This window comes from Thermobia domestica, chromosome 5 (assembly GCF_964235325.1).
Source record: "Thermobia domestica chromosome 5, izTheDome1.hap1.1, whole genome shotgun sequence".
Classification (NCBI taxonomy): domain Eukaryota; kingdom Metazoa; phylum Arthropoda; class Insecta; order Zygentoma; family Lepismatidae; genus Thermobia; species Thermobia domestica.
The window spans coordinates 312,816,649-312,844,329 of NC_137458.1; the positions used below are offsets into that span (position 1 = coordinate 312,816,649).

The 27,681-nt window shown below is 37.8% G+C and overlaps 1 protein-coding gene across 1 annotated transcript in view; it reads left to right on the forward strand.

Moving 5' to 3' along the window:
- LOC145685652 (very low-density lipoprotein receptor-like) overlaps positions 1–24,880 on the forward strand; it is a 201,032-nt gene extending 176,152 nt beyond the window's left edge. The window contains exons 2-3 of the mRNA XM_081758044.1: positions 24,211–24,366; positions 24,852–24,880. Of these exons, the coding sequence (XP_081614170.1) occupies positions 24,211–24,366; positions 24,852–24,880 (185 nt within the window). The remainder of the gene's footprint in view (positions 1–24,210; positions 24,367–24,851) is intronic.
- The last annotated feature ends 2,801 nt before the right edge of the window (positions 24,881–27,681 follow it).

A 27,681-nucleotide genomic window follows, 5' to 3' on the forward strand; every position in this document is an offset into this window, starting at 1 on the left:
GGGAGGCAGTTTATTGAGTGCCACGGCAAGTAGGCAACGTCGATGTTCAGGTCTACTTCATTCATGTACCTAAAGTCTCTGTATGATGTGAATTTAGCTTTATATTGCGGAACTCGAAGTTTGTAGGATATATATAGCATATCATGGTACGAGATGCCCGGTGTGTGGATTTGACCGTGGCTCATTACATGTTCTTCCAATTATTATAAAAAGTTTATGTACACAACTTATTATAGGAAATTCCACTAATGTTTAGGTAAGATTAGATAGGAGCCCGGTGACCAAGCGTCGTGGGCTTTGAGGTGAGGTACTCTCGGTGACCAAGCGTCGTGAGAGAGGTGTAGATTAGGTTTCTCTCTCTCGGTAACCGTGCGTCGTGATAAAGAGAAAAGGTACCCGGTGACCAAGCGTCGTGGGTATAAGGATAGGTACCTCTCGGTGACCAAGCGTCGTGAGAGGGGTTTTAGGTGTTTCGATCAATCCGGGAAGATTGATGTTGGTCGAGGTGTGCAGGTCCTTTTTATCCTGTCTTGTCGGCTTCCTTCGCTGATTCTCGTCCTTCTGACTGTTGGCGATGGTGAGGTACTCTCGCGATGGTGATCGACTCCTCTTCGGGACCGTCGTCTGTTTGTTTTTTATTTATTACTAACACATGTAGTTCACACGTGGTTATTGCCTGGTACGGCAACGTGGGGATCCTTACAATATTATAATGAATACTATTCTTTCCGAAAATTTTCTTGGGTTTCCAAAATTTTATTATGAGTCCGTCTCCTTAGTCTAAAGAGCATACAGGAGAACGTTAAACTTCAGATTTATTTCATTATTCTGAACCACAAAAAGCATAAATTCTGTTTAGCGTCACGTTTACGAAGTCTGTCTAAAAAACAATCGAAATGGTGACACTGACAATTTATTTCTATGCCAAACTTCAAACTACATGATGTTTATTAAAAAAAAAAAAGACCTCTACACTCTAATACACTTCTCCATCCGTCTTTGCCCCACACCCTTATGAACTTCTGGAAGAATTCTACTGGGATGTTCGGAAGCTCTGTCATTTAACCTTCCAGATAGCCTCCACGCCTTCAAAATGAATCTCTTTGGTAATTCCCTTCAGCTTGGAAAAATAAAACAAATATAGGTGGTAATATCTGATAAATAGAAATGTTGTTTCAGAACTGCAATGTTCTCAGCGATGTGACTTTGTGCATTGTTGTGATGCAGTAGTCACAATTTATTATACCACAAATCCCATCTTTTCTCCCGTACAAGAGAAGTAAACGCCACATCTCTTTGGAGACGTTCTGTTTGATCGTCTTTTCATGTGGCAAAAGTCATTGTGTACGACGGCTCTCTCATCAAAGAATGGAAACATCTAGACTGACTTTTCACTTTGCTTCCTTTTGCCTCTGCGACGAAGAAGATCTACACTCTGAGAGCTTCGGTGCTTCGACTCTGAGTCATAGTCAAATGGCTATGTTTCATCACCAGTGAGGGGTTTACAAAACGAGTCTGGTTATGTTTGGAGATGCACAGTGATGTCCTGCCACATCTGCATGCGGCACTAACTCTCATTATGAGTTAGGAGACGAGGCAGCAGTTTTGCTCAGATTTTACAGATGTCCAAATCTCCCACGCCCAGCTGATTACCGATTATTCGTACAGTCAACTGGTGATAACCTCTTGCCTTTCAATTTCCACTTTAATGTCACTCAAACACTCAACCGGTGATAAACCTTTTGTCTTAACCGTTTCACTTTAACTTCATTGGAACAGTCAGCTGGCCATAAACCCTTGCCTTACCCGTTCCACTTTAACGTCATTTGAACAGTCAGCAGACAATAACCCCTTATCTTACCTGTTCCACTTTAACGTCATTCGAAGACAACTAGTGATAATCCCTTTTATTGCCCGTTTTATTTTAACGTCATTTGAACAGTCAACGGACGATAACCCCTTATCTTACCTGTTCCACTTTAACGTCATTCGAAGACCACCAGTAATAATCCCTTTTATTACCCGTTCTATTTTAACGTCATTTGAACAGTCAACGGACGATAACCCATTGTCTTACCCGTTCCACTTTAACGTCATTCGAAGACAACCAGTGATAATCCCTTTTATTACCCGTTCTATTTTAACGTCATTTGAACAGTCAACGGACGATAACCCCTTATCTTACCCGTTCCACTTTAACGTCATTCGAAGACAACCAGTGATAATCCCTTTTATTACCCGTTCTATTTTAACGTCATTTGAACAGTCAACGGACGATAACCAATTGTCTTACCCGTTCCACTTTAACGTCATTCGAAGACAACCAGTGATAATCCCTTTTATTACCCGTTCTATTTTAACGTCATTTGAACAGTCAACGGACGATAACTCCTTGTCTTACCCGTTCCACTTTAACGTCATTCGAAGACAACTAGTGATAATCCCTTTTATTGCCCGTTTTATTTTAACGTCATTTGAACAGTCAACGGACGATAACCCCTTATCTTACCCGTTCCACTTTAACGTCATTCGAAGACAACCAGTGATAATCCCTTTTATTACCCGTTCTATTTTAACGTCAATTGAACAGTCAACGGACGATAACCCCTTGTCTTACCAGTTCCACTTTAACGTCATTCGAAGACAACTAGTGATAATCCATTTTATTGCCCGTTTTATTTTAACGTCATTTGAACAGTCAACGGACGATAAACTCTTGTCTTACCCGTTCCACTTTAACGTCATTCGAAGACAATCAGTGATAATCCCTTTTATTACCCGTTCTATTTTAATGTCATTTGAACAGTCAAGGGACGATAACCCCTTGTCTTACCCGTTCCACTTTAACGTCATTCGAAGACAACCAGTGATAATCCCTTTTATTACCCGTTCTATTTTAACGTCATTTGAACAGTCAACAGACGATAAGCCCTTGTCTTACCAGTTCCACTTTAACGTTATTCGAAGACAACCAGTGATAATCCCTTTTCTTACCCATTCTATTTTAACGTCATTTAAACAATTCACAGACGATAACCTTTCCCTTTCCTGTACCATTTTAACGTCATTCGAATAATCAACCGCCTTTGCCTTACCCGTTCCACTTCAACGCCAGTCTTGTTTGTCAAAAACATCCGATCCTGAAGTCACCTTCCGCTTTCTTCCACCCTCTTTAAATCATTTGTGGTACTCAAAAACAATCGGGTACTTTGAGTCTTTCCATAGGCTGGACGAAGAATTTAAAGTACGTCTGGTGGAGTTTACTCTAATCATAACAAAGATTTCAGATTGATGCTTTGCTCCATGTTCATCGGTTCTTGTAGCCGAATGGCTTGCAAAATCGGTGGTGTAAACAACATGATGTTTTCCTCCCTAAATGATAGTTACAGAAAGCTGACATGATAGTCATTCACTACCAAGACATAACTAAATAATCAACCTACTCCTACTTATTATATAAACTACATAACAGATTAAGTCCGTACATTTTTCAGATAGGACTCGTATATCATGTAAGCTGAAGGAAACTTAAGATAAACTCAAATGAATAATGATAAAGGAATTTTTGAAAATAGAAAAAGTTCCATTTACTTGAAGAACATCGAGAAAAACATGAAACGATGTTGTCTATCGCAGAATCCCGTACATGAATCTTCGAATAACTTTTCGTAGCAAGTTGTTTAGGTGAATATTTTCTGTGGGGGCCGTTCGAGTTTAAATTTTCTTGGGGTACTTGTTCCATATACATAACCGTAGTTGGGACACACTTTAAACATTAGGCCCTGTCTCATATAGTATGGGTTCTGCGAAGGGATTTTATAAATTTCAACCAATGAAAGAAACGAAAGGAATCCTTCGAATTTAGGTAAATATTCTACCACTAAGCCATTTTCCTTTTCGACAATCGAGCTCCTTCGTGACTCTATGGGTAGCTTCAGAAACGTATGCAACGGAGTAGGCCCTGAGGTTCAGGACCTCCCCGAAATCCCGATCTTTCTGTAAATTTAGTCTAATTTTTGGGCTGAATTTACCAATTTTTAAAATAAATAGCTGAACCTGCGCTCTCTACATATCTCATCATTCACATATGAACATGAATCTCCTTGTCATTATACACAACATATGTATATATGTCACTTTACACACACAAGTGAATGATGTTTTGATAAAAATCGGCAAGAGGTACCATAAAGGGGAATTTTTTCGGTTACTTTTTTTAATATCTTGTACCGTTTGCAAGATTGAGCTTATTTCCTGTTGGAGTTTGTAATTCATGTTATGATCGGTGTTTTTTTCTTCTTGCATGCAGTATATAAAAAGAAAATACATTACATACACAATAAATTGTGTCAGTGATATATGGTGTTCATTAGGCAAAACACTTCAAACAATAAAGATTCACCTTAGACTGAAGAAATGGTTATCCTTCGCTTTTCGTTATCATTTGGCCATGAAACAAACGCCTGAGAGATATACAACCCCTGTATACAATTGTGTGGTGCTGGAATGAATAACTCGGAGGATATGTTGCTTTTTTTAAATTTCGACACTTACAGCAAGTGTATCCCGAAAAAATGTAATAAAGAAGTCAAGTTTTTGTTTTTAAAATTTTATTAGAATTTGGAATCCTCCAGCCGAAACAGTACGTTTGTAGCACTTGTGGTTTCCGACATTTCATTGTCAAAAAGATTGGAGACAAATATATAAACTTTTCTTGACCACAAATATATAAACTTTTCAAGCACTTTAATATATAGCTTTATCCTCATATTGAATTTGGACCCACCTAAAGCTTCGGGCCCGTCCCGAAATAAACCCCAGCACACATGCCTGGTTAGCGTACGTACCTGTTGTGCGGGAGACTTGGGTTCGATTTATGGAGGAAGATCATGTGGTTAAGCTATAGGTTCACGTCTCGTATATACCGTCGGCGTTGAAAAGGAAGGGAAGCTCCAACCGAAGGAATCAATGATCCGTTTGACAAAAATATTGGAACACTACTGTATTACCGTTACAGTATTTGCAATGAGGAACCGTATAGATAATATTTATAACAAGAGAACAATTTATAGACAAAGTTTAATAGAACAACAATAAATGAAATAAAAACTTTAAACTTTCACACTTGCACGCACAGTTGACAATATTTCGCACAAATATGAATTTTAAATTTAAAAAAGTAATGTTTCAGTTAAAGTACGAATGTTGAAATCAAATTTATAAATTTTTGGTAATACTTACAAGAACATATTTTTTTCCGTAGCTAGGGATGCGCACGAGACAAGATTTGTGACTGTCTCATCTCGAAAATGTACTGTAAAAGTGATGTCTCGACTCGAAAACTGTATATTTCTCTATTGAAAGAGCCGTGTCTCGGCTCGAATTTTGTCAAGAAAGTCCTGACTCGACTCGTCTCGTGCGCATCCCTATTCGTAGCTTCCATTGTTCAAAATCCAATGCAATTTTAATGAGAAACCGACATTTCATATATCTGTCATAATTGAACTAGAAACTTCATTAATAAATGATTAAAAAAAAAAAAACTAATAATGACTCTTTCTATAAATATTTTATTGAAGAGGGAAAATAAATATTGAGGTACAGAGCGACGTAGATGCTGATTTACGACAGGCTTATAGTGATCCAGTCTCAGATTTCGTGTCTAATTTAAAATACGTTATGATCAAAGCACATCTGAACGAAGTTCTCTGAAAAAAAAAAAGGATCTGGAAAAAATTCCATTTTGAACTGAAGCTAAGCATCAACTGTTGAATCTCAACCGTTATTTGACTTTCAGTATATACACAGAGGCTAGCAGAGTAATTACTCTGGACTGGGTTGCATTTTGAGCTTAGTGTCCCATTCAGCAGCTAGGTTATATGAGTTACTACAGTTTAATGTGGACTTACAGTTTAATGTGGAATTCGAACCACATGAGCTCCCACCAGGAATGATCAATCCGATGTACGAGATGTGATCAAAAATTAATGTGAATAATTTTATTAGAAACAAAATAATTTTATTAGAAACAATATAATTTTATTAGGAACATTATAATTTTATTAGAAACAATATAATTTTATTAGAAAAAATAATTTTATTAGAAACAATATAATTTTATTAGAAACAAAATAATTTTATTAGAAACAATATAATTTTATTAGAAACAAAATAATTTTATTAGAAACATTATCATTTTATTAGAAACAAATAATTTTGTTAGAAACAAAATAATAAGCTTACATGGAATTTGATTTAATCTTCTTCAAAGTACAGTTCTTGGCTAGTAATGAACTTGTAACGACGTTGAATCCATGACTGGAAGTATTTCTGGAACCTTCTTCTGGAGGAGCGTTCAGCTGCTCTGTCGTGGCCCTCTCAATGTTAGGAATGGTGTCGTCCTTTAAGTACGGTTTTAATTTTTAGGAAAAGCCAGAAGTCACATGGTGCTATATCTGGGGAAGACAGCGAATATGGACAGACAGGATTTTTTTTCAGCCAAAAACTAGCGGATCTAAAACAAGAAGGCACGGCGCGTTTTCACGGTGAAGAAGGAAGCTATTTGCCCATTTATTCGACGGTTAAAATGCTTTTCAAGAACTTATACGAGATATTTAGTTCTTCGGAAGGTTCTGAATAGTCATTTGCCTATTTGAAGAAATCATTTGTGCTACTTTGTACATGGTTTCATCTGTGTTTGACGTCGAAGGACGTCTTTATCGTTACTCGTTTTCAACCGACTCCTTACAGCTTTTGAATTGCTCATACCAATGGTAAACAATCTTCTATGCCATCGCTTCATCGCCATACGCACATTTTGACATTTCATGAACTTCTTTGGCACTTTTCTTCGGCTTACAACAAAAGTTAATGTTGGCGCGCGACAGACACTCTTAACACGTCCTCACTCTTCTGCCTCTGGAAGCCAACTAACATGTCACAACTCGTTCAAACTCGACACTGACTGTACCAAGGTTTAAACTACCGGGCTTACAAGTTGACATGTATACAACATCGATAGATAGCCCTGTGCAAGTACATTTACCGTGCTTTTTGATCACACATTGTAAAACAAAAATTAAAGCGGAAAAAGATTACAATTTTTACCTTACCGTTACACATAATAAAATGTCTTATTTTCTCGTCACTTTGGCCCGCAATAATATTAGCCCTACTCCCTAATTAGGAGATGTGCGTTCGCCTTTGGTACACGTGCCCCCGGGATGAATTCCCGACAATAGGGTATTAAATTTAGAAGGTATTACAGTAGCCCGAATTCCACTTTAAACTGTTGGTCTATGCCTCATGTAGCCTCGATGCTGAAAAGTGGCGCTAAACTTCAACAAAAAATCGAATAAATTTGAACTGAGTACTTTCAACACTGTTTATAGTCCATTGATTTATGCGGATAATTATTATTTTATTTCCTTGAAATGAACTTGAAGTTAATTGTAGCCCTACAATTTGACTGAATTCTTCCGTAAATTTATCTTCTAATATAAATAAAATAAAGAGTTTGTTTGTGTGTTTGTCTGTCTGTCTGGAGACCAGACGAGTGGACCGAGAGTTACCAAATTTTGGTCAGGGGTACCTTGGCCCAGGCCCCAGATCAAGACGAAGCCCTTTCTTCAAATTTCGAACCAGGAGGGTCTCAGGGGGGCGTTTACCGGAACCGGCTTGGGAACCAGACAAATTGACCGAGAGTTACCAAATTTTGATCACGAATACCTTGGTCCAGGCTCCAGACCAGAGTTAAACGCTTTTTGTCAAAATTCGAACCAGCGGGTGACTCAGTGGTGTGTTCACCGGGACATGTAAAAAATTGTAGAAAATGACCGATATTAGTATCAAATCCACAGTTTTCGCGGTTGCTGAGATGAATGGTGATACTCCCACAGGTGTTGATTTCCAAATACAGCCCCCATGCGAAGCATGGGTATATTCAACTAGTCTTAAAATATATCTTTCTTACTTGAAAATTAATTTCTGCGATATATAATTAAAGAATTTTTGTTTACCGAAACTCTTTTACATTCGCAGTTAAGAATATTGAAATATTCAATTATGTGTCTTCGGCTCGGAAGACCTGGATTCGATTCTCGGGGTGCGAACGTTCCTGGGTTCGATTCCTGGTGTGGACACTCGGACGAAAAAGTGTAAGAGCTTTTTCAGGCAATCCACCCGGAGTGAGGTTTTCCTCATTCCCAACAGGAAAATGTCGGAATGGTTCCTAACATACAGGTCCCAGGTCCCAGATCGCTTTCTTTCCTTTCCTTGGATGGTGTGATAACTGAGAGACGTTATCCTCCATTCGTGACGGGCTAACATGGTCATAGATGGTAAAATCCCTGAAATCTAATTCCAAATTCCTAAGTCTTAATTCGATTCCCATAGGAGCTCGTGTGGATTGGATTCCACCCTGACCTGTAGGTCTAAGTCCAACGGCGCCGATTTCTCTGTCACTTTGGGGATGGAGGCATTCATAAAAAAAAAAAAAAAATAAAAAAATAATAATAATAATAAAACGTACAACAATACATATAACAATAAAAAATACATATGAAAATACATCGGATCGGCACACTTGTCCACGTCTAATATAGTCTTGCTATTAAACAGGACGCTTAACCGCAAACTCAATCTTAAATTTCTACCCTACTTTAGTCCGGGAAACACAAACAAACAAACAAAAAAAGAACAACTTAATAAATAACCATCAATTTTTACCAGAATATAAAGGGTCAAAGTTCGGAATCAGGATCGTTGATATTCAAACCGGAAGTGGTACAAATAACCTTTCTCAAGTTTTAACGTTGATCACTATGCTGTAGAGCAGTGGTTCTCAATCTAATTTCTATCACGACCCCCATTTTATCACGTCCTCTTTCCAGCTACCTCCTTATAATTTCTGGTTTGTAATAAGCGTCTGTAGGGTTTTTAATATATCTATTGGAGAGACCTCACTATATCCACGTATTTCAACAATAGTTGAATACATTTCTTGTATATAGTGGATACAGTAACTTCCCTACAAGCGAATGTATTAAAACCAAATTTGGTCAGTTCATTCATACTGTAGCCCTATTACAAATATCGAATCCGATCCTTCATACTATTTCAAAGTGGAGGTCATTTCAAAATTTTAAAACTTCATAACTTCCTTAATTTTAGGTCATATAATAAAAAAAAAATAAAGTGATTTCTAAATTTGTTTAAAAGAAATTTGGACAGTTGTTAAAAAAGTTATTATTTTAATTTTCGAGAAGCAACTACTTTGAGTTACCACATATTGTTGTGAATTTGGTACATTGTTGTGTATGTGTTCAGTATCATCAAAAACTGTTAAAAGCAACTTGTTTGAGCTCCTCCATGGCTAAGCGGTTAGCGTACGCGCCTTTGGCGTGGGAGACCCGGGTTCGATTCCCGGCGGGAGCTCATGTGGTTCGGATTCCACGTTAATCAGTAGGTCCACGTCTCATATAGCCTCGCTGCTGAAAGGGACGCTAAACTAAAATCAACTCAACTCAAAGCCACTTGTTTACATTTAAAATTTAGGAAACAAAAATCAAGAATCAACCTTCATTGTGTCCAGATGGCTGGAAGAAAGACTATTCTCTCACACACATACGTACGTGTACAATTCTGCAAGGAACAACAGAGGATCCTACACAAAAGCATTCCCTTTTATTGCCAACAGAATAATTTATCCGTTGTTGATTTATCAACAAACGCAATACAGCTATTGCTGATTAGTGTTTTAAATTTGAATTGTATTTTAAAAAATGAAATGAAATGTTTTGAGTTTTACGTCCCACGGTTATGCCGGTCAGACGGTGATTATGAGAGATGAGTGAAATGGTGGGATGAAGAAAGTAGGAGGAAACGGGAGAACCCCGAGAAAACCCACGAGCACGGTATTTGTCCACCACAATATTATTTTCACTTGGCGGGAGCTGGTATCGAACTCGGGACCCCAAGCACCAGAGGTGAACGCTCTACCACTGAACCACCGCGCGCCCCTAGTTGTATTTTAATATGCAGGTTTTGTTCCATTTGTATTTTTCTGGTATTTCAATATGCATTTCTCATTAGTTTTATATCATACCTCCTTCATTTCAATTGATTTTTAAACAACTCTGCACCTGTTGAAAATGTTTAGTGGATCTATTTTTTGTTGTTCTTAACAGTATGTATAAAAATAAAAATATGCCTATCAGAACAAAATCCAAAATAATATTTAAAAATATTTTCCGGTATTTGATTCTAATTATAATTATCTCTTCCGCTTATCTTCGCGACCTCCATGAAACCCCCTTTACCAGTTACAATTAGACATAAAGTATCAATTAGAAATAGTAAATTGTAGACATTTACAGGTACGGTAGCTAATAAGATTAGTCATAAGATACTGCTCTTTGCATGGCAAAAGATTGTAATTAACATTCAAGTTTCAAATTACACTGTACAACAAATTTTCAACTTTTTTCTCTTTCCTAAAATAGAATGACTGATTCCTATAGAATTTTTTACGCTGATAACAGTGATGTAATTGGAATTTCTGTATCAGCCTCCAATTCTAAGAAAAAAAAAAAACGTATAATAGTATAACAATTTTAATATACGTATAATAGGATTAATATGCTAGGTTAAACATTACAGAGCTCGTGAAGATTGTCTAAATTTTCAAGGAACAGTATGAACACCTTGTAGATACAAATTCCTACTAATGCCTGACCATGAGTACCTCAAGGGGGCATTAGCTTCCTGGATTGTCATTTAGAAAAACTGCTTTTATGCAATTGTATCTACAGTTTGAACTGACAAAATTGTCTACTTTTCAGAGATTTGTCCCCTTGGGATAGATCCTATGGGCGTGAATGCGCTTGAGAATGTTTCTGTTTTGTTTGATGGACAGTTGGGGGAGTAGATTCATCCACGCATCTCATTGTTACATTACAATGAGTCAAAGACTTTAATGTGCATAAAGTATGTATTAAAACAAAATTAGTGAATCACAATATACAAAAGTGAAATAAAATAAGAATACTATACTGCTCACAAAATGTTCTTATCGGCATTATCTTTTGTACGCACAACTGTCTTGCTTCACAAACTGATAAACGTTCTTATCTGCGTTTCCTTTTGTACGCACCCTTATGTTTTCTTTGCATGGTCCAACAATAGTCAGCTAGCACAGAAACCCCGTCATATTTCCTTGAGCATCTTTCTTCCAGCACACGAATCGTTTAATGAAATCTTTCTCCGTGTTCATCTGATACTGCATCTAAGTTCTCGGAAAGCAAATCCAAGTCATTGCGGAGAAAATGAAGTTTCAAAGACGTGTTGCAACCCGGTTTTTGAAAACTCAGTATCAGTTCTTCAACAATTTTGGCGTCTTGTTCAGATTTTCTGTTTCCAAGAAAAGAATTTACCACATTCTTCAGCGTAACCCGCACTCATCGCGTTTTCACTCAGGGTTTCGTCGAATTCTGGACCTTTCATCCCTTTTCTTATTTCTGGTCCTACGAATATCCCTTTCTTAAGTTTTGTATCTGTGATGCTGGGAAATAGTGCCTTCAGGTTATGTGTAACTTTATCTAGAGCCTTGACGAAAATCTTCATTAATTTTAACTTTGTGTGTAATGGCGGTAAGTACACATTCTGCGGTTCGGCAAGAGGTTCGTTCGTAACTAACACTTTTCTGTTCGGGTGTCAAAAACTTCCTTGCAGGTCATTGTTCTCCGTTGTAGTATTGATCTTTTGCCTTGCTGTCCCATTTCCACGAAAACAACAATATTTCGCATACACCGATTGCATCCCCAAAAGCAGGCTAAGAACTTTAAAATCACTACAATAATGTGCCATGGATATTCCGCGTACTCATTTTTTTTTTTCAAATAATAGCTTCATATTTCCGTATGTTTCTTTCATACCTGCAGCACAAGCAACCGGAATAGCAGGGTGGCTATTTCTATTGTGTAATAACACGACTTTTAGACTCAATTTGAATGAATTAATGAATATCTGCCATTCATATCGCAATCAACGTGCAATGCAGACATGAGTCCGCAAACATCTGTACAGAACACCAAACCTTCGTGAGAGTCGAAAAACTTCGCTAGATCACATTCGCGAAAGTGATACGTAGTTACTTTTGTGTTCTTCTCTAAAATGTTCCAGTCTGTAATCTCGAAGCTAGTAGTTCAGCTTAGGATTTGGACAAGTGCAAATCCCTAACAAGATAATTTTATTTACTTTGAGATATTAATTGCGCCTCAGTATAAACAGGATCTTCCTCTTCTTCAATTTCGGACTCATGATCAGCGGAAGTACCACATTCATCAGAATCATCCAACGACCATTTTCTCGGTGGAACAGACAGAAGTAACGCTTTGCTGTGTGGAAGAGGTTTAACATTGGAAGATAAATTTAGTTATATAATTGACTTATTGAGGTTCTTACACTTACGTACATTTGTTAAAAATATATTTACGTACATTTGTACACTTTCGGCTCACACCACACCATTGGCACGGGAAATGGCATTGCTTTGTGTGTTCCATTCAACTAACCCCCAAGATTCATTGCACAAGATTTATAACTCACACGTGAAGCCCATTTTTTTATCCTGATCCCCGACTTTGCACTCAAAATACAATTCATAATTTTTTTTTTCCACAAGCGGTGTTATCTGTGTAATATTGGATTTAACAGTCACTTTCCCACATATGTAACAGAATCTGTTAGGATTATTAAAGCAATTTCTCGGCATTACTCACTGCACACAACACACAGACAAGAAAAAATCTGAGTAATATCCAGCAACACACTTTTATCTTTGTTCAAGTTCAGCTGCCTACAATAAGAGCTGTATATTTCCAGTGCATAACCTCGCAGTCCTTCCACCTCCAGCAATATCACAAATAAGGAAGTCAAAACAATGAACCACAATTATACAGATAAAAAAATACACAATGTTGCAACTACACAGTTGAAAGTGTTGCCAACTCGAGAAAGGTGAATTTATTAAAAATTTCCTTTCTCCCAATGTTGGCAAAATCAAGGCTGATACAAATGAAGGACTTATGGTTTTAAGATCAGAGCACGAAATACAACTACAATCAGTGAATAACTTCCAGGAAAGGAAACCACTGTAACAGTTATCGGAAAAAGTAGATGTTGAATGTAAATATAGAACTTACCACTATTAATGTTATTCTCGAAGTGTCATGTGAACCTCCATTGGTAGAAAGCTATTTTTGTCACTCAAAATCTGGGGAGGCTTTTGCGCCCGACCAGAGCTACATCCGCCACTAGTGTAAGATATATGTTATATTACGGAAATTAAACAGAAATAATCATATTAAGAATCTACAAGAATTGACTATGAAAAGATAGGGCCTTCTACGGTCGTCAACAAAATTTGATATAGACATGCAACAAGTTTTTTTTTCTTTTTTTCTTTTTTGGTGCTTTTCGCTTAGAATTTTGATCCAGATTTTTTTAACGACGGGTTTTCTAGGAGTTCTTCCATTTTCCTCTCACTTTATTCATTCCACCATTTCATTCATTTCTCATCTTCACCCTATACTTTAGCCTAGTTGGCATAAGCGTGAGACGTAAAACTTAAAGATTTCATTTCAGTTTTTCCAATTATTCATTGATTTGTGTTTAGTTTCTTCGTCAGCAGCTAGCAGCTAAGCTATATAGGAAGAGGTGCATTGTTTAAAGTGGAACCTACCAGAGTTGAAGTGGGTCAGCGGGTCGTGGGTCAACAGCATGTGACCCACTGTGACCCACCATCAACCATGACCCACTGCGACCCATCACCCACCATGACCCACTGCTACCCATCGACCCAGTCTGCTCACTGTATTGTAGATAGCATCTTCTGAGTACTGATGAATTTGTCTACGTTTTACTTTTAAGGTCTCCATTTCCCTTTTTCGTTTGTTTCTGTTTACTTACTTGTGAGATGAACATATCTCAGTGAAAAAAGAACTTCAGGCATTTTTAGACATTGATATTCGTAATTGTAATAATAGCTACTTGGCTTTCGAGACACACACCCTGTGAGTTTTTAGAGGAGATAACCACTGGAAAAATACATTTTTGAATCTCTGTAATATATAAATTATTATATAAAAAATGAATGTAACTATGTGTGCCTCGTCATAGTCCCAAATTGAAAAGTCAAATGAAATCACTTTTGTTACAGGCCTATAGTTAGGCCTTAATCCAAACTGGGATGTTATCATATCGCTTTCATTATACAGTAATACATATCCTAGGAGGGTAGTGGGGATCCGAATTTTTGGAAAGAAAATTGAGTATTTCGCAAGCCGTTAAATTTAGGGAGCTGAAATTCAGTATATTAACTCTTTATTGAAAATAAATAGAACGAGTCCAAGCATTTTTAAAAATTCTCCTTTATGGGGTGGCACTTTCTATATATGGCAAAATAGTAGTGTGTTGGTTTGTAAAAACAATAGAAAACGATCGATATGAGTTGACAAACAAATTCAGAAACAATTATTAAACAAAAAATTCAGTGATTCGCTTCATATATCCATTGCTTCCTACTATAATAATTGTTGAAGTTTATATTTATTACATGGAGCGCTTAGAGCACAGGGCCATCGACCCATAAAGTTGTGAGAAAAATAGACATAAAATTTGTATTGTAACCTTAATTACACGGAAATTTTAACTTTGGACTATACTTACCTACTAACTGTTGGTCTACTTACCTTGATTTGGGACTTTCAAATTTCATCCCTGTTTCCACTGAAAAGTATCAATAATTATGCCATGATAATTTAATTGAAATTCATCGAAATTTGAATCACGACAAACACTTTACCATTTTATATCGTACGTAAAGGTCAGACCCACCATTATTGTAACAGAGCGGTGCTTGTGCGATTGATCGTAAAAATTCAAACTCCGATTAGTTAGAATTTCAGAACTTGGTAGTGTAAATAATTTAGTCAGTAGAGAAGAGGCCGTGTACCACGTGTCAGAGTGGGTGAGTGGTTCTAGGTGGGTGATGGGTCGGAGTGGGTCAAAATGGGTTATGGTGGGTGGTGGGTCAGAGTGGGACACGGTGGGTGGTAGGTCAGTGGGTCGTGGCTCAAATTTTCACCGACCCACGCCATCTCTGGAACCTACTATATTGTACTGCATTCCGTGGTAAGCTACCGCAAATCGAACCTTGAATCATATGCACAAAAGAAACACGCCCTAGCCACTAGGCCACCGGGAAGGGCTACACTCTAATCGGTCTGAGCTCCCTTGTGGCTATATGGTTAGTGTGTAGCCTTCTGCCGCAAGTAACTTGGTTCGATTTCCCTTTGCAGATCGTGCGGTTCCGGTCCCACGACGAGCTGTAGATCAATGTCCGATATAGTCTTGGTTTTGAAAAGGACACTGAATTCCGATCCAGGCAATCCGATTGATCAATTCATTCTGAAGTTGTTCATAAAGAGATGAAATGAATTGAAATTTCAAGATTGATGAACCACAGTTGTGCCCTTTAACCTAAAAGAGAATGATACAAAATATTTAGTGGAATGAAAATGAGGGAATAAGCGGGATAACTGCGGTAAAACTCACGTACACATTGTTGTCTACTACAAATTCATATGATCTGGGATTGAACCAGAATTCCCTTGTACTAAAGGCGAGCGCTCTATCACTTACGAAACGTGACCTCTTTAATGATAAAAAATAAAATAAATGTACAGCGTCTTACCTAGTTTTGCTGTTAGTTGTACGTATAAACCCCTCATTTGAGGGATGTTTATCTAAAACCTAACCCGTCACAATAAAATTTTTATCGTTTCATTCAGTACATCTTTAGATATAATTTCACCAGACATAGTGTCTGCAGGCTTCATCCTTTGTTTAGCAGTATAAGGATTTGTGGTAGCTTAATTAAATTTTACGAATTCAATAGCTAGTTTGCTGTTATAACATACCCATCCATGTATGTTAGATGAAGGTCATGCATGGATTGGCATTCTGCACTGAATGCTGCGTGGGAGGCATTGTGTATGTAGTCATTGGCGCAGGAACCAAATACCAAACTTTTTTTTTCTGGGTTCGAAACCAAAATAGAAATAATGCTTGTATGCTAAACATAATACCCCTTCAAGGACAAGCAACTACATAAGAAGAATAATCATAATAAATTAAATCACCTTCACTCGTTATTTTTGTACTATACATTTATTTATTTTTTATCTTCTATCATCATCATCAGAGGTAGTTTGCCAGTATTGGCAGCTCACGTGCTGCAACTGAGGAGATTCCGTCTTCCGCTAACCTCTTCGTCTTCATGTGCGATTTTTGTGTTTTAATATCTTCTATTAATTGTAGTCTCCTTCGCCCTCTCCCTCTCTTTTCTGCCACCGTACCCTCTAGCACGTCAATCATGATAGAGTTCCTTTTTAGCCAATGTCCCAACTAGTTTCTCTTAATCTTCTTAATGATATCTAACATTGTTCTTTTCTCCCTACCATTTCTAACACCCTCTCATTCGTTTTCCACTCGATTCAGCTAATTCTCGTCATTCTTCTCCACACCCGCATTTCGAAAGCTTTCAGTCGTTTTTCATCATTTTTGCTTAATGTCAATGTTTTACATCCAAACAATACAATACTTCACACCAAGCATTTTGTGAGTCCTTTTCTCAACTCTTTATTCAAGGTCTCACAAAATAATATTTTCTTCCTCCTAAAGGCTTCTTTCACCATTCCTATCCTTGCTTTTATTTCACGTTCACACTTCATATAATTTATCTTCTATAGGTAGATAAAAAAATGTTTATTTTTTTTCCCTGTAATAAAACTAGTTGAGATAAATCGAATCCAGGAGTTCTCGGCGTGCAAAGCTTTTTACCATGCTCACTGCTGCCAGATCTATCATATCCCTGGCCAATGTACGATGCCAAATATAGGGAGCATTATTACTTAGATTATGAGCTACTTTTCAACCAAAGTTAATTCAGATCCGGCCAAGAGTTGCCGAAAAACAAAGTACCACATTTACACACACACGCGCGCACAGAAACACGCTCGGAATGAAACTATAATCTCACGTGTAGCTACATCGAGAGCTAATTTAAGCATCTCATTATGGATATAATTATCAAGTTCTGTTTTGTTTAAACCAGCCATTTCCATGTAGCCGATGCATGACATCCAGTGGTGGAACGAGTTGCTAAGTTCGTGCCCCGGAGGCAACTAGGCGCATAACCTGGTAGATCTGGTGACCTGGTATGAGGGGAGACGAAGGAACATCGACACATTCACATGGAGAGTATGTGTGAGACAGTTAAGGTTACACTCTAACGAACGCGATTCCCTCCCGTTCCTCTGAGAATCGTCTTTCTATTTTTTTCTCACTAAATTTATATTATTTTCTCTCCCGTGTTGTTTGTATCTGTGTCAAAGCATTGGACTGAAATATAACTACAAGATTTGTTAGAGTATAACGAGTGAGAATCACAGAAAATATTAGGTACATGTTTTTCTTATGAGAAATCGTCAATGTTTAATCGAGGAAACCAGTAAAGTTTGTTATATAAAGTATTATAGATGTCGCTGACAATTTCTAACAGCGTTTTGTTAAAATTTTTGTACAATCTATGTTCCAGAATCATTATATTACTTCAGAATGAGAAGAGGAATAAACATGAAATTAGGTTCGAAATATTCAAAAGATGATACCTCGATTAACAAACATCAACCCAGATATCTAACAAATAAATGTTGGGGCTCGAGTAGTGGGTGTCGTTAAACAATTATGAAATTCTGCGATAATGATGTAGAGGTGATATTTTTGCTGCTTCCTGGTCAGCAGGTGTGTCTGAGTAAACCAGGTCTGAGATGCAACCTTAGGCCCGAATGACCCAAAGAAACTTCGTGAACTAGTGACTGATTACATCATGGTACGGACAGGTCTTATCCATCAGATCTAAGGCAGAAAGAATAGGTTGGGCAAAACTGTAAGAAATGAAGTAGAGAGAATGGAATAAAACAGGCATTTACACTGTACAGTTAGTCATGAGTTCATGAGTAGCGTATGCTCAAAACCATCGACAGCGCGTTCTTTAACGGTCACTGCTGTTTTCTTGCTCTCATTGTGAGATTTCCTGAGAATTCGAGCAGAAGACTGTAACGTCACATAGCATGCAGTTGGAAACGATTTATTTAAACCAGAGATGAACAATTTTCTGTATAATGCACAGCGAGCCAGGACAAAAAAGAACTATATTTGGGATTATTTTACATTTTCCTTGTGCCCTCTTAGGTGTCACCACTAAATGTTCACATGACACACATTTATTGAACCTTGGTTCTATTCCGCTTATCCTGCTTCTTGTTTTATGTATCTAGGCGAATCAAGGCCGTACATTTGTTAACTCTTGGTTCTATTCTGAGTATCCTGTTTCTTGTTTTATGTATCTAGGCGAACAACAGCCATTTGATGAATTTTGGTTCTATTCTGAGTATCCTGTTTCTTGTTTTATGTATCTAGGCGAATCAAGGCATACATTTGTTAACTCTTGGTTCTATTCTGTGTATCCTGTGTTTTATTTTACGTATTTAGGCGAATCAAGGCATACATTTGTTAACTCTTGGTTCTATTCTGTATATCCTGTGTCTTGTTTTATGTATCTAGGCGAATCAAGGCATACATTTGTTAACTCTTGGTTCTACTCTGTGTATCCTGTGTCTTGTTTTATGTTCTTGGTTCTATTCTGTGTATCCTGTTTCTCCTTTTATGTATCTAGGCAACTCAAGCCCTAAGCCACCAACATTTTTATGTAATTAATGAAACCTACCTATTTCCCATAAAAATTGGTCTGATACCAATGGTCTTATCTTAAAAAATAGGATTAGTAACCAAAAGACCAAGGGACATATTTTCACAAATAAAAGTGAAATCTCGATTCAAGTATGCACTTTGTGATGCCCAACTATCCTATTCCTGTTATGTAATGAGTTGAGAAAAAATAATTTGAATAGAAACTTTAAAAGGCATTAATTTATTTAGCTAGCACAGACTTCAAATTTTTAAATAGATAATAGTAATTAGTTACTTTTTGGCTTTTAGGGCTTACATTATTTTCTAGTTTTTAGCACTGTTTTCAAGTCAGTTAACAATGTAAAATTTTTATTAATTAACAGTAACACATTTTAATTTTCAACTATTGGCAAGCTTAAAGTGAACCTGTGGTTACTTATTCTGTGCATTAATTGTCATATAATGAATTATTGATTCGATGTGTAAACACACTACTGACTTGTATTTCCATGCAATCGAATGACATACGCATATGTTCGACCATTACCTCAAGTACCCTCAAAGAACAATTACAATACAATGTTGCTAATATACTCGACTAGAAAAGCTCGTAGCAAGTGAGAGAGCGATTGACAGCTCTTCATATCATATGAACTGAAACATTCTAGTGTGACGTCACATCCTTCTTGTTGCTATAAAGACCGCCATTTTATTTTCTAAACAACACGGGCTAAGAACCTCTTAGAATGTGAAAATAGGAATGTAGTGATTTCCAAATTGCAAACATTAGAATAAAAGTTATTCTTGTATTTACAAAAAAACAAAGAAACATTAGTTAAGTAAATAAATATGTTAACATTGGAAGGAAAATCAGCTGGTTCATTTGTCCTGTGGAATGTGTTTCGAGACATCGTAGATTTTGTGCACTTATACACTCGAGATCACATTAAATGTTAATGTGTACCCAATTCGTTCAATATTACATAGTAAATTGAATCAATTCTGGTAAATATTGATTTAGTAGTATTGGTATCAACAAAATTACTGTTTTAGTTATTAAAAAAATCCTTGCTGAAGCCCTCGTAATTGGATGTTTTCTTGTATTCTCAATATATATAATAATATATTTATATCTAACAGAGAATATAAGAAAAGTACAATGTATGTTGTAACTAACAAACCACTGGCATCACAGCCCTTATGGGCCTGAGCCGCTCCAACGCCATCTGTTAGAGGCCAATTGAACTAAGTGCAGCCTAGCAACGAACACTAACTGGCGTATAATAAGTTTTCTAGACCTAGTAACCGCCAAGTCTTATTCACGTAACTCCCCAGTTTACCTCACGACGCTCGGCGGACACCGAAGCCCCGGCTCGGGAATCGAACCCAGGAAAACGCAGAGTTGAGTCCAACGCTCTAGCCACTACACTGCATACTCCCCGTGAATGTACGTCCACGGATCAGAAAATGAAAATTCCCTGTCTGTAAATAGCTACCGTACAAACCTAATTTTTCCTTTCGGCCAATCAGCACTCATGATATCGCCAGGGACATGACATTGCCAGCCACCATTTAGATCCATCACTAAGAGTGTTAAATTATATGTTGAAAGGTGGCTACAAAAAGAATTGTACACATTGACATTTGAATGCTACATGACCTGACTCAAAAACATTTATTCGATTGAATTTCTACCGGCGAGTCTCTACCTAAACGTAACGAATTCGAGCCATCTCTGAAGCGGTTAATGAGAAGTAATGAAAAGTTGATAATCTATGACAACAATATGCGAGAAAGATAATTGTAGAAGTGATGAGAAAGTCTATAGACTGTGACAAAGCCCAAACTGACACCCAGGAAGGTTATGCCGTTCATTTAGTTGGTATTTTAAGCGCATCATGCATTACAAGCTGTTGCTGCTGGGCAGAATGATGGACTCAGATTTGTATTGAAGACAATTAGTGGTAGCGACTCATGTAATTTAAAAGAATCGGTCGGAACTGGTCGACAGAAATGATGCTGTATATCACGGTGACAACACCAGATGTAATGCCTTTTTAATGACCCGTCAGAAAGTAAAAGAACTTAGCTGAAAAGTAAGTTTTAATGCATCCACCATACAACACTGACTTGGCACCGGCCGACTTTCTTTTGTTTCGGTCTCTGTAGGTCTTTCTGAAAGGAGTTAAGTTAGGTAAATTAGAGGTAAGTGGAAACCAAGTGCCAAAATACTTTGACTAAAAAAAAAAAGAACAGAAATTCCAGAGCAACGGGATTATAGTATTGCCTGAAAAATTGGAGGTCATCCAACAAAATGGAGTATCTTTATATGTTGTTATTTTCAAATCACAATAAATGCCTTCTAAATTTTCAATTCCAAAGGTTCAATACTTTTTAGACACCTTGAAGTATGGTGCCTAAAAAGTATTGAGCCGATCATACATCATACATCTTGAAGTATGATGCCTAAAAAGTATTTAGCCGATCATACATCATACATCTTGAAGTATGATGCCTAAAAAGTATTGAGCCAATCATACATCATACATCTTGAAGTATGACGCCTAAAAAGTATTGAGCCAATCATACATCATACATCTTGAAGTATGACGCCTAAAAAGTATTGAGCCGATCATACACCATACCTCTTGAAGTAAAATGCCTAAGAAGTATTGAGCTGACCATACATCATACATCTTGAAGTATGGTGCCTAAAAAGTATTGAGCCGATCTTACATCATACATCTTGAAGTATGATGCCTAAAACGTATTGAGCCGATCATACATCACCCATCTTGAAGTATGATGTGTGATCGACTGATTTTTATGAAACATATTGTGTACTTCCTTTGAGACTTCAGAATTGCTTGACATCATTTGGGTTTAAAATTAGCACGACGCAAGAGAGCAAATTTGTCTAAATTTAAGGAAATGCGTTTGACTATAACTGTGCTAAAAAAGCCTGGGAAAACTGCTCTTCCTAACCAGGCCCGTAGCCAGCCCAAAAATGTAAGGGGGGCCCGGTAGAAGTTAAGGGGGGCCCGACCCAACCATATTATAGTTCATCGCCATATTATAGTTCAGTTGCAAGCCTACAGTGAAAATTGTAGGGGGGGCAGCGAAAATTTAGGGGGGGGATACGGGCCTGTTCCTAACTACGTAAGTTATACTCTTATAAGTAATGCAATTCCCACTCCCAAACAAGGAGTTTAGTTTTAGTGAAATTATGGAAGATTTCCAAACTATGCGAACTTAATATCGAATTCGAAAGTGGTAATAAATTTCTTCTACTTCCGGTTTTAAAATCTTTCAGTTTAACATCCCACGATTATGCCCTTTCGACTACGGAAGATGATGATGAAGACTACAACGATACGTTGTATACGTTGTATATTTACTACTTGTAAATATTTATTACTTGTAAATTTTTGGGGCGCAGAGTATTTTTATATATGTACTAGACTGATTATGCCATTCGAAGAAGAAAAAGAAATATGTTTAACATAATTATATAAGATCGGAAAAAAGAAAGATGTTTATATGTTTGTATATGTTTTAAATAATATGATTTTGGATATGAGGCTGTCAGGGGCAGCCAGAATCATGATGTAAATAAATGGATGAATTGCAGCAGAGGAGTTATCGTTTTCTTAAGGCTCAATAATAAATCATAAAGAACCAGAATAGTGATTTTATCGTCTTAAGACAACTGAATGATGATGGACTAATGGGTGGAATGAGAATGTAGGTGAACACGGTAGTACCCCGAGAAAACGCACTGATACGATGCTGCCCACTACAAACTTACTTGGCCTGGGATCGAAGCAGTGAACCGACGCACCAAAGTTAAGCTCTCTATCACTGAGCACCGTGATTTCCTATCATCATTGAAAGCAGAAATGGCTAGTTTCTACCATACCCGAAGCGGCTACTGTTTTTCAGTGGTAGAGAGTTCACTTGTGGTTCTTCGTTTTCTTGGTTTCGATCCCAGCTCGCGTCAACTGGGCTTTGTGCTGGACAAACACCGTGTGTGTTTGTTTTCTCGGGGTTCTCCCGTGTCATCCCACTTTCTTCACTCCTATCATTTCATTAATTATCATCACCGTCGCCTTTATTGTACACGGCATAACCGTTTCATTTTCTACTATATCTGTTGCCTTTAGTGCGAACAGTGGAGACACTCGGTTGGAAGAGTCAACTATACTGAGTGAGATTTTTCTCATTCACACCAGGCAAATGCTGGGATGATACTCAATATATTATCGAGTTACTGAAAGATGGTTTTTGACAGATAACTGCACATGTTATAAATAAAACGAGAGGGAGGATTGTTCGCCAATCACAGCAGTATTCTTTCACGCTGTTGCTAGGCAACGAAGGTCACTGACCGCGCTGTTGCCGGCAGTTGAGACGACTTGTTACACGTCTTTAGTTTGTAGCCAGAGCTGCTGTCTCTATTGTGGAGCCTCTGGCAACAGCGCTTCCAATATTCCCCCGTCAGGAAGTTGTGGTCGGAAAGAGGGATTGCCGGAGACAGCAGGCACCCGTCCGCGGCTGCACGACGATCTACTTGTTCAAAGTTGCCGACCTTTTGCCGAGGCGGCAAGCGTCGCAAATCGTAAAATAAAATGCCCTTTGCCGACTCTTTGCCGACTGTTGCCGACCGTCAGAATCGGCAAAACAGTGGGAAAGTCCTCTTTCCGACTCTCTGCCGACTCCTTATGCCGGCCTCTTTTCGACGGCGGCGCCGGTGCATTTACTGCGCCTTTACGGCTGTTTGTCGACTGCTCGGCAAGGTACTCGCTGTCGAAAATCGCGTAGAAAGACGCCGATGTCCGGCACTGGCAATCCACCCCACGGCATCTAGTCGGCATGGACAAGTTGTGCGGCTATAGGCGGCAGGATCCTGATGGGGCTATCCAACTGTCAGAATCCATCTTTCCTAGCGCATACAATAATAATTGCAGGCCACTTCTTTCCTTCCCAATTCCCTTCTTCGTCTCCAATTGCCTGGGCAGTGTGATCATCGAGGGATGTCACTCCTCATACGTGAGACGATCTAACATGATCACAAATGCTGAGAGCTCAGAAATTAAATTACTAATCCTAATTCTAATCTATTACACTTGTGTTGCATAAAGTTAAAGGATGAGAGGTAACCAGTTCTTGACGATCTGAATCGGTTTGAGAAAACTAGTTCTCGGCATATCCAAACGTTTCGGCTCTGATAACTGTCGACGGACAAATAGACACACAAACGAGAATATTCGTTCTGTAAGACTCACGATACTTATGCATAGTCTAAAAAAAGTACTTAGTATCTAAATTTTAAAATATCTTACTGATTATTTTCTATTAAATACTATTAAATTTAGCTTTTTCTTAATTTAATTTCAGCACTGACTGTTCACAGCTTGAATCTAAGAACAAGAAAGGAGACCAGATGTACTTTTGGTACTTTCAAGTGTAACGGAAGTGACCTCTGTGTACTCCAACAGCAGAATTGTGATGGGAAAGACGATTGCCCTGACGGAAGTGACGAATGGAATTGCAGTAAGTATTTCAACTCAAAGGATTACCATATTTTTGTATATTTATTCCATCTGTGGTACACTATCTTTTGGGTAGCCTTTTTTCTTAAATAATAGTATATATCACTGTATTTTGTATGCTATATGGGTATTTCATAATAATTTTGCCAGCAGAAAAATTCGTAGTGTATAGAAATACAGAATGTAAACGCAGTAAATGATAAACAAAATAAAATTATAAGAAAAGCTAGAATTTTGACTAACAATATGTGTTTGGATTAAGTGGATCATATTTTCTCAATCTATATATTAATATGCTAGGTTTACATGTTTGTGGCCAAGAAAATCTCATATGTTTGTCTCCAATTCTTTCTATAATGCGATCTCGAAAGTCACAAATGCTAGAAACGTGCTGTTTTGTTGGTCGATTACCAATTTTGTGTAGATTGTCCAGTTCTAATTGAACATTTAAAGAACATGACCATTATTTCTTTATTACATTTGTAGTGGATACACTGATAGTGTTGAAATTGTAAAAAAAAAAAAAAAAAAAGCAAAGCATCATATCCTGTGAGTTATACATTCCAACACAACATGATTGCATACTGGCGTTGTATATCTCTCAGGCGTTTGTTTCATGGCCAAATGATAATGAAAAACGAAGGCTAACCATTTCTCCAGTCTAAGATGAATCTTTATTGTTTGAAGTGTTTTGCCCAATGCACACAATATGTCACTAACATTATAATTAATTGTGTGTGTAATGTATTTGCTTATTACATACTACATGCAAGAAGAATGGAAACACTGATCATACTTGAATTAGAAACTCCAATCGAAAGTAGCCTCAATCTTGCAAACGGTGCGAGATAACTGTACTTACTTCACTTGTGTCTGTAATAGGACATGTACAGAACATGTAAAGAGACATGTTGTGAGAAATGTCTAAGAGATTCATGCTCATATGTGAATGATGATCTGTGTAGAGAGCACAAGCTCAGCTAGTTAATTTTGAAACAGGAAGCGGTAGTATATTTTTCTTGCTCTGTCAGTTTCCCTTTGTAACTCGTTTAACTTTCTGTACATCTTTCAGCTCTCCTATGTATTAACTTGTTGTCACACCATCCTTTTCCTCGTTTTAAGCAACATCTGTTCTATAATAGCCTATATGGTTTCTTAGCCGTTTTCTGATTTGCGGTAACCTACTATTTCTATGCTGCATGCTGCATGCTGTATGTAAAGTTTAATGTGATCTTTACATCTGTTACTATACCCTGGCCGGCGAACGATGATTTCTGACAGCTCAGCTCGCGAGGACAACTGAGGAGTGCGATGTTGCCATGTCCTTCTTGCGCAAGGGGAGAATCGTCTGCTTCCTCGTTGAGGGTGAGATGGGGTCAGTGAAATTTGGCGGTGGTTACCATGGAGACGCGACAGGTTCTGAGCCTAAGGTTGGTTGACCTGGCACGCTCGTCGTGGCCTTGTGAAAAGCTGTCAGAAATCATCGTTCACCGGCCAGGGTATACTTGCATCTATCGTTTCCTTGTTTAAGAACTGATCTTCGACGTTTTCTACCAAAAGGTTTCTTACTCATTTTTTAACTTTCCAGTATTTAACTTCTTGTCTTCTGGCTACATTTTTCAGCTGAATTCTCACTTTGGCTAGTACAAGGTTATGATAAGAGAAAATGTCAGCTCCTGGAAGGTTTTCGCGGTCTTCAAACTATTGCGATAACTGTTTTGAATCACAACATAGTCTATTTGATATCTTTGGCCTTCTATTGAGGATTTCCTTGTATATCTTTTATTCCTGTGTTGATTGAACCAAGTTTTCCCAGTTACTAGTAAATTCTGTCAAAAGAAATTGATCAGTCCATCTTTTATTTCATTTTCCCCCTAAGCATATTTGCCTACGGCACTACCTTCCTGTCGTTCTCCCCCTATTACACTGAAATCTCCCATTACAATTACGTAGGCACCCCTCTTCTCTCGGTCTATAATTTCTTCTATTTTAGGTTGTATGTGAAGTCGCCGGTGCGTATGTCTGTATTACCATAGATTATTTTTCCCCTTTAAGTCTTAACATCGTAACTCTACCATTAATAAATTCTACTTTCGCTACCTTCTGCTTTAAACGCTTTCCAAGAATTATTCCTATGCCATTATGACCGACCTTTTTATTACCTGAGTAAAACATTCTATATCCTTCACTGTTCAACACCCCATTACCTTCCCATATAACTTCACAACAAACTCCTGCCAAATCTAGGTTATTTTGTTTCATTTCTTCTTTAAGATTTTCTAATTTTCCTCCCTGTGACATAGTACGTACGTTCCATGTCCATATCCTAAACCTTTTCCTCTTGCATGTCTTTCTTTCCCTATCTATCTTCCCCAGATTATTATTTTCTCGTTCAATTGTCCTTCCCAAGACATTCCTCTCTCGGAGATCCGAATGGGGGATATTTTACCTTCGAAACTATATTCTGACCTGCCCAAGACCGTTGTGCATATGATCTCTTTCTGTTGTCAGCAAACTAAGAAAAAAAAAATAGAGTAATGGTTTCCCCTTGCTTTCCACTCCGCAGTATCCTAGCCGTTAAAGTCAATCTGGGACAAATGTCCAAGTTGCATTACAAATCACAACGATTTTCGCCACCTTGGCTATTGGAGGACTGCTGCCTTCTTCCAAAATACTCTTCGTCTGGGTACCTAGTATAGAGTAATTTGGTAGAGGTGAATCTTCTGGTAGTGAACTCGCACCGACATGACTCTAAATAGGAACCGACATAGGAATTCCCCCCCCCCCAAAAAAAAAAGAAAATACTTTTGGGAAAAATTCCGAGAAAATCTCCAAATTTACCCAAAATTTCTCATTTGTAAGGAATGCTTGTAATATCATTTGACGAATATATTACAAAGAGTACAAAGTACTTGTCGATGTTTCTTAAGCATTAACCCCTACAGGGTTGCTCAAATTAAGGAAATATATTTTCTTTTCTGAAAAGCTTCGAGAATTTATTCTAGTTTCTCGCAAAGTTTTGGAAAAATGAAAATGAAATCTTTAAGTTTTACGTCCCACGGTTATGCCGGTTAGGCTAAAGGAGACGGTGATGATGAGAGAAATGGTGGAATGAAGAAAGTGGGAGGAAACGGGAGAACCCCGAGAAAACCTACGAGCACGGTATTTGTCCACCACAAAGTCCACACAGCGCGAACTGGGATGGAACCAGGGACCCCAAGCACCGGAGGTGAACGCTCTACCACTGAGCCACCGCGCCCCCTCTCAAAGTTTTGGATTTATGGCACAGTTGTATAGTATCACTCGAAAGCATGAT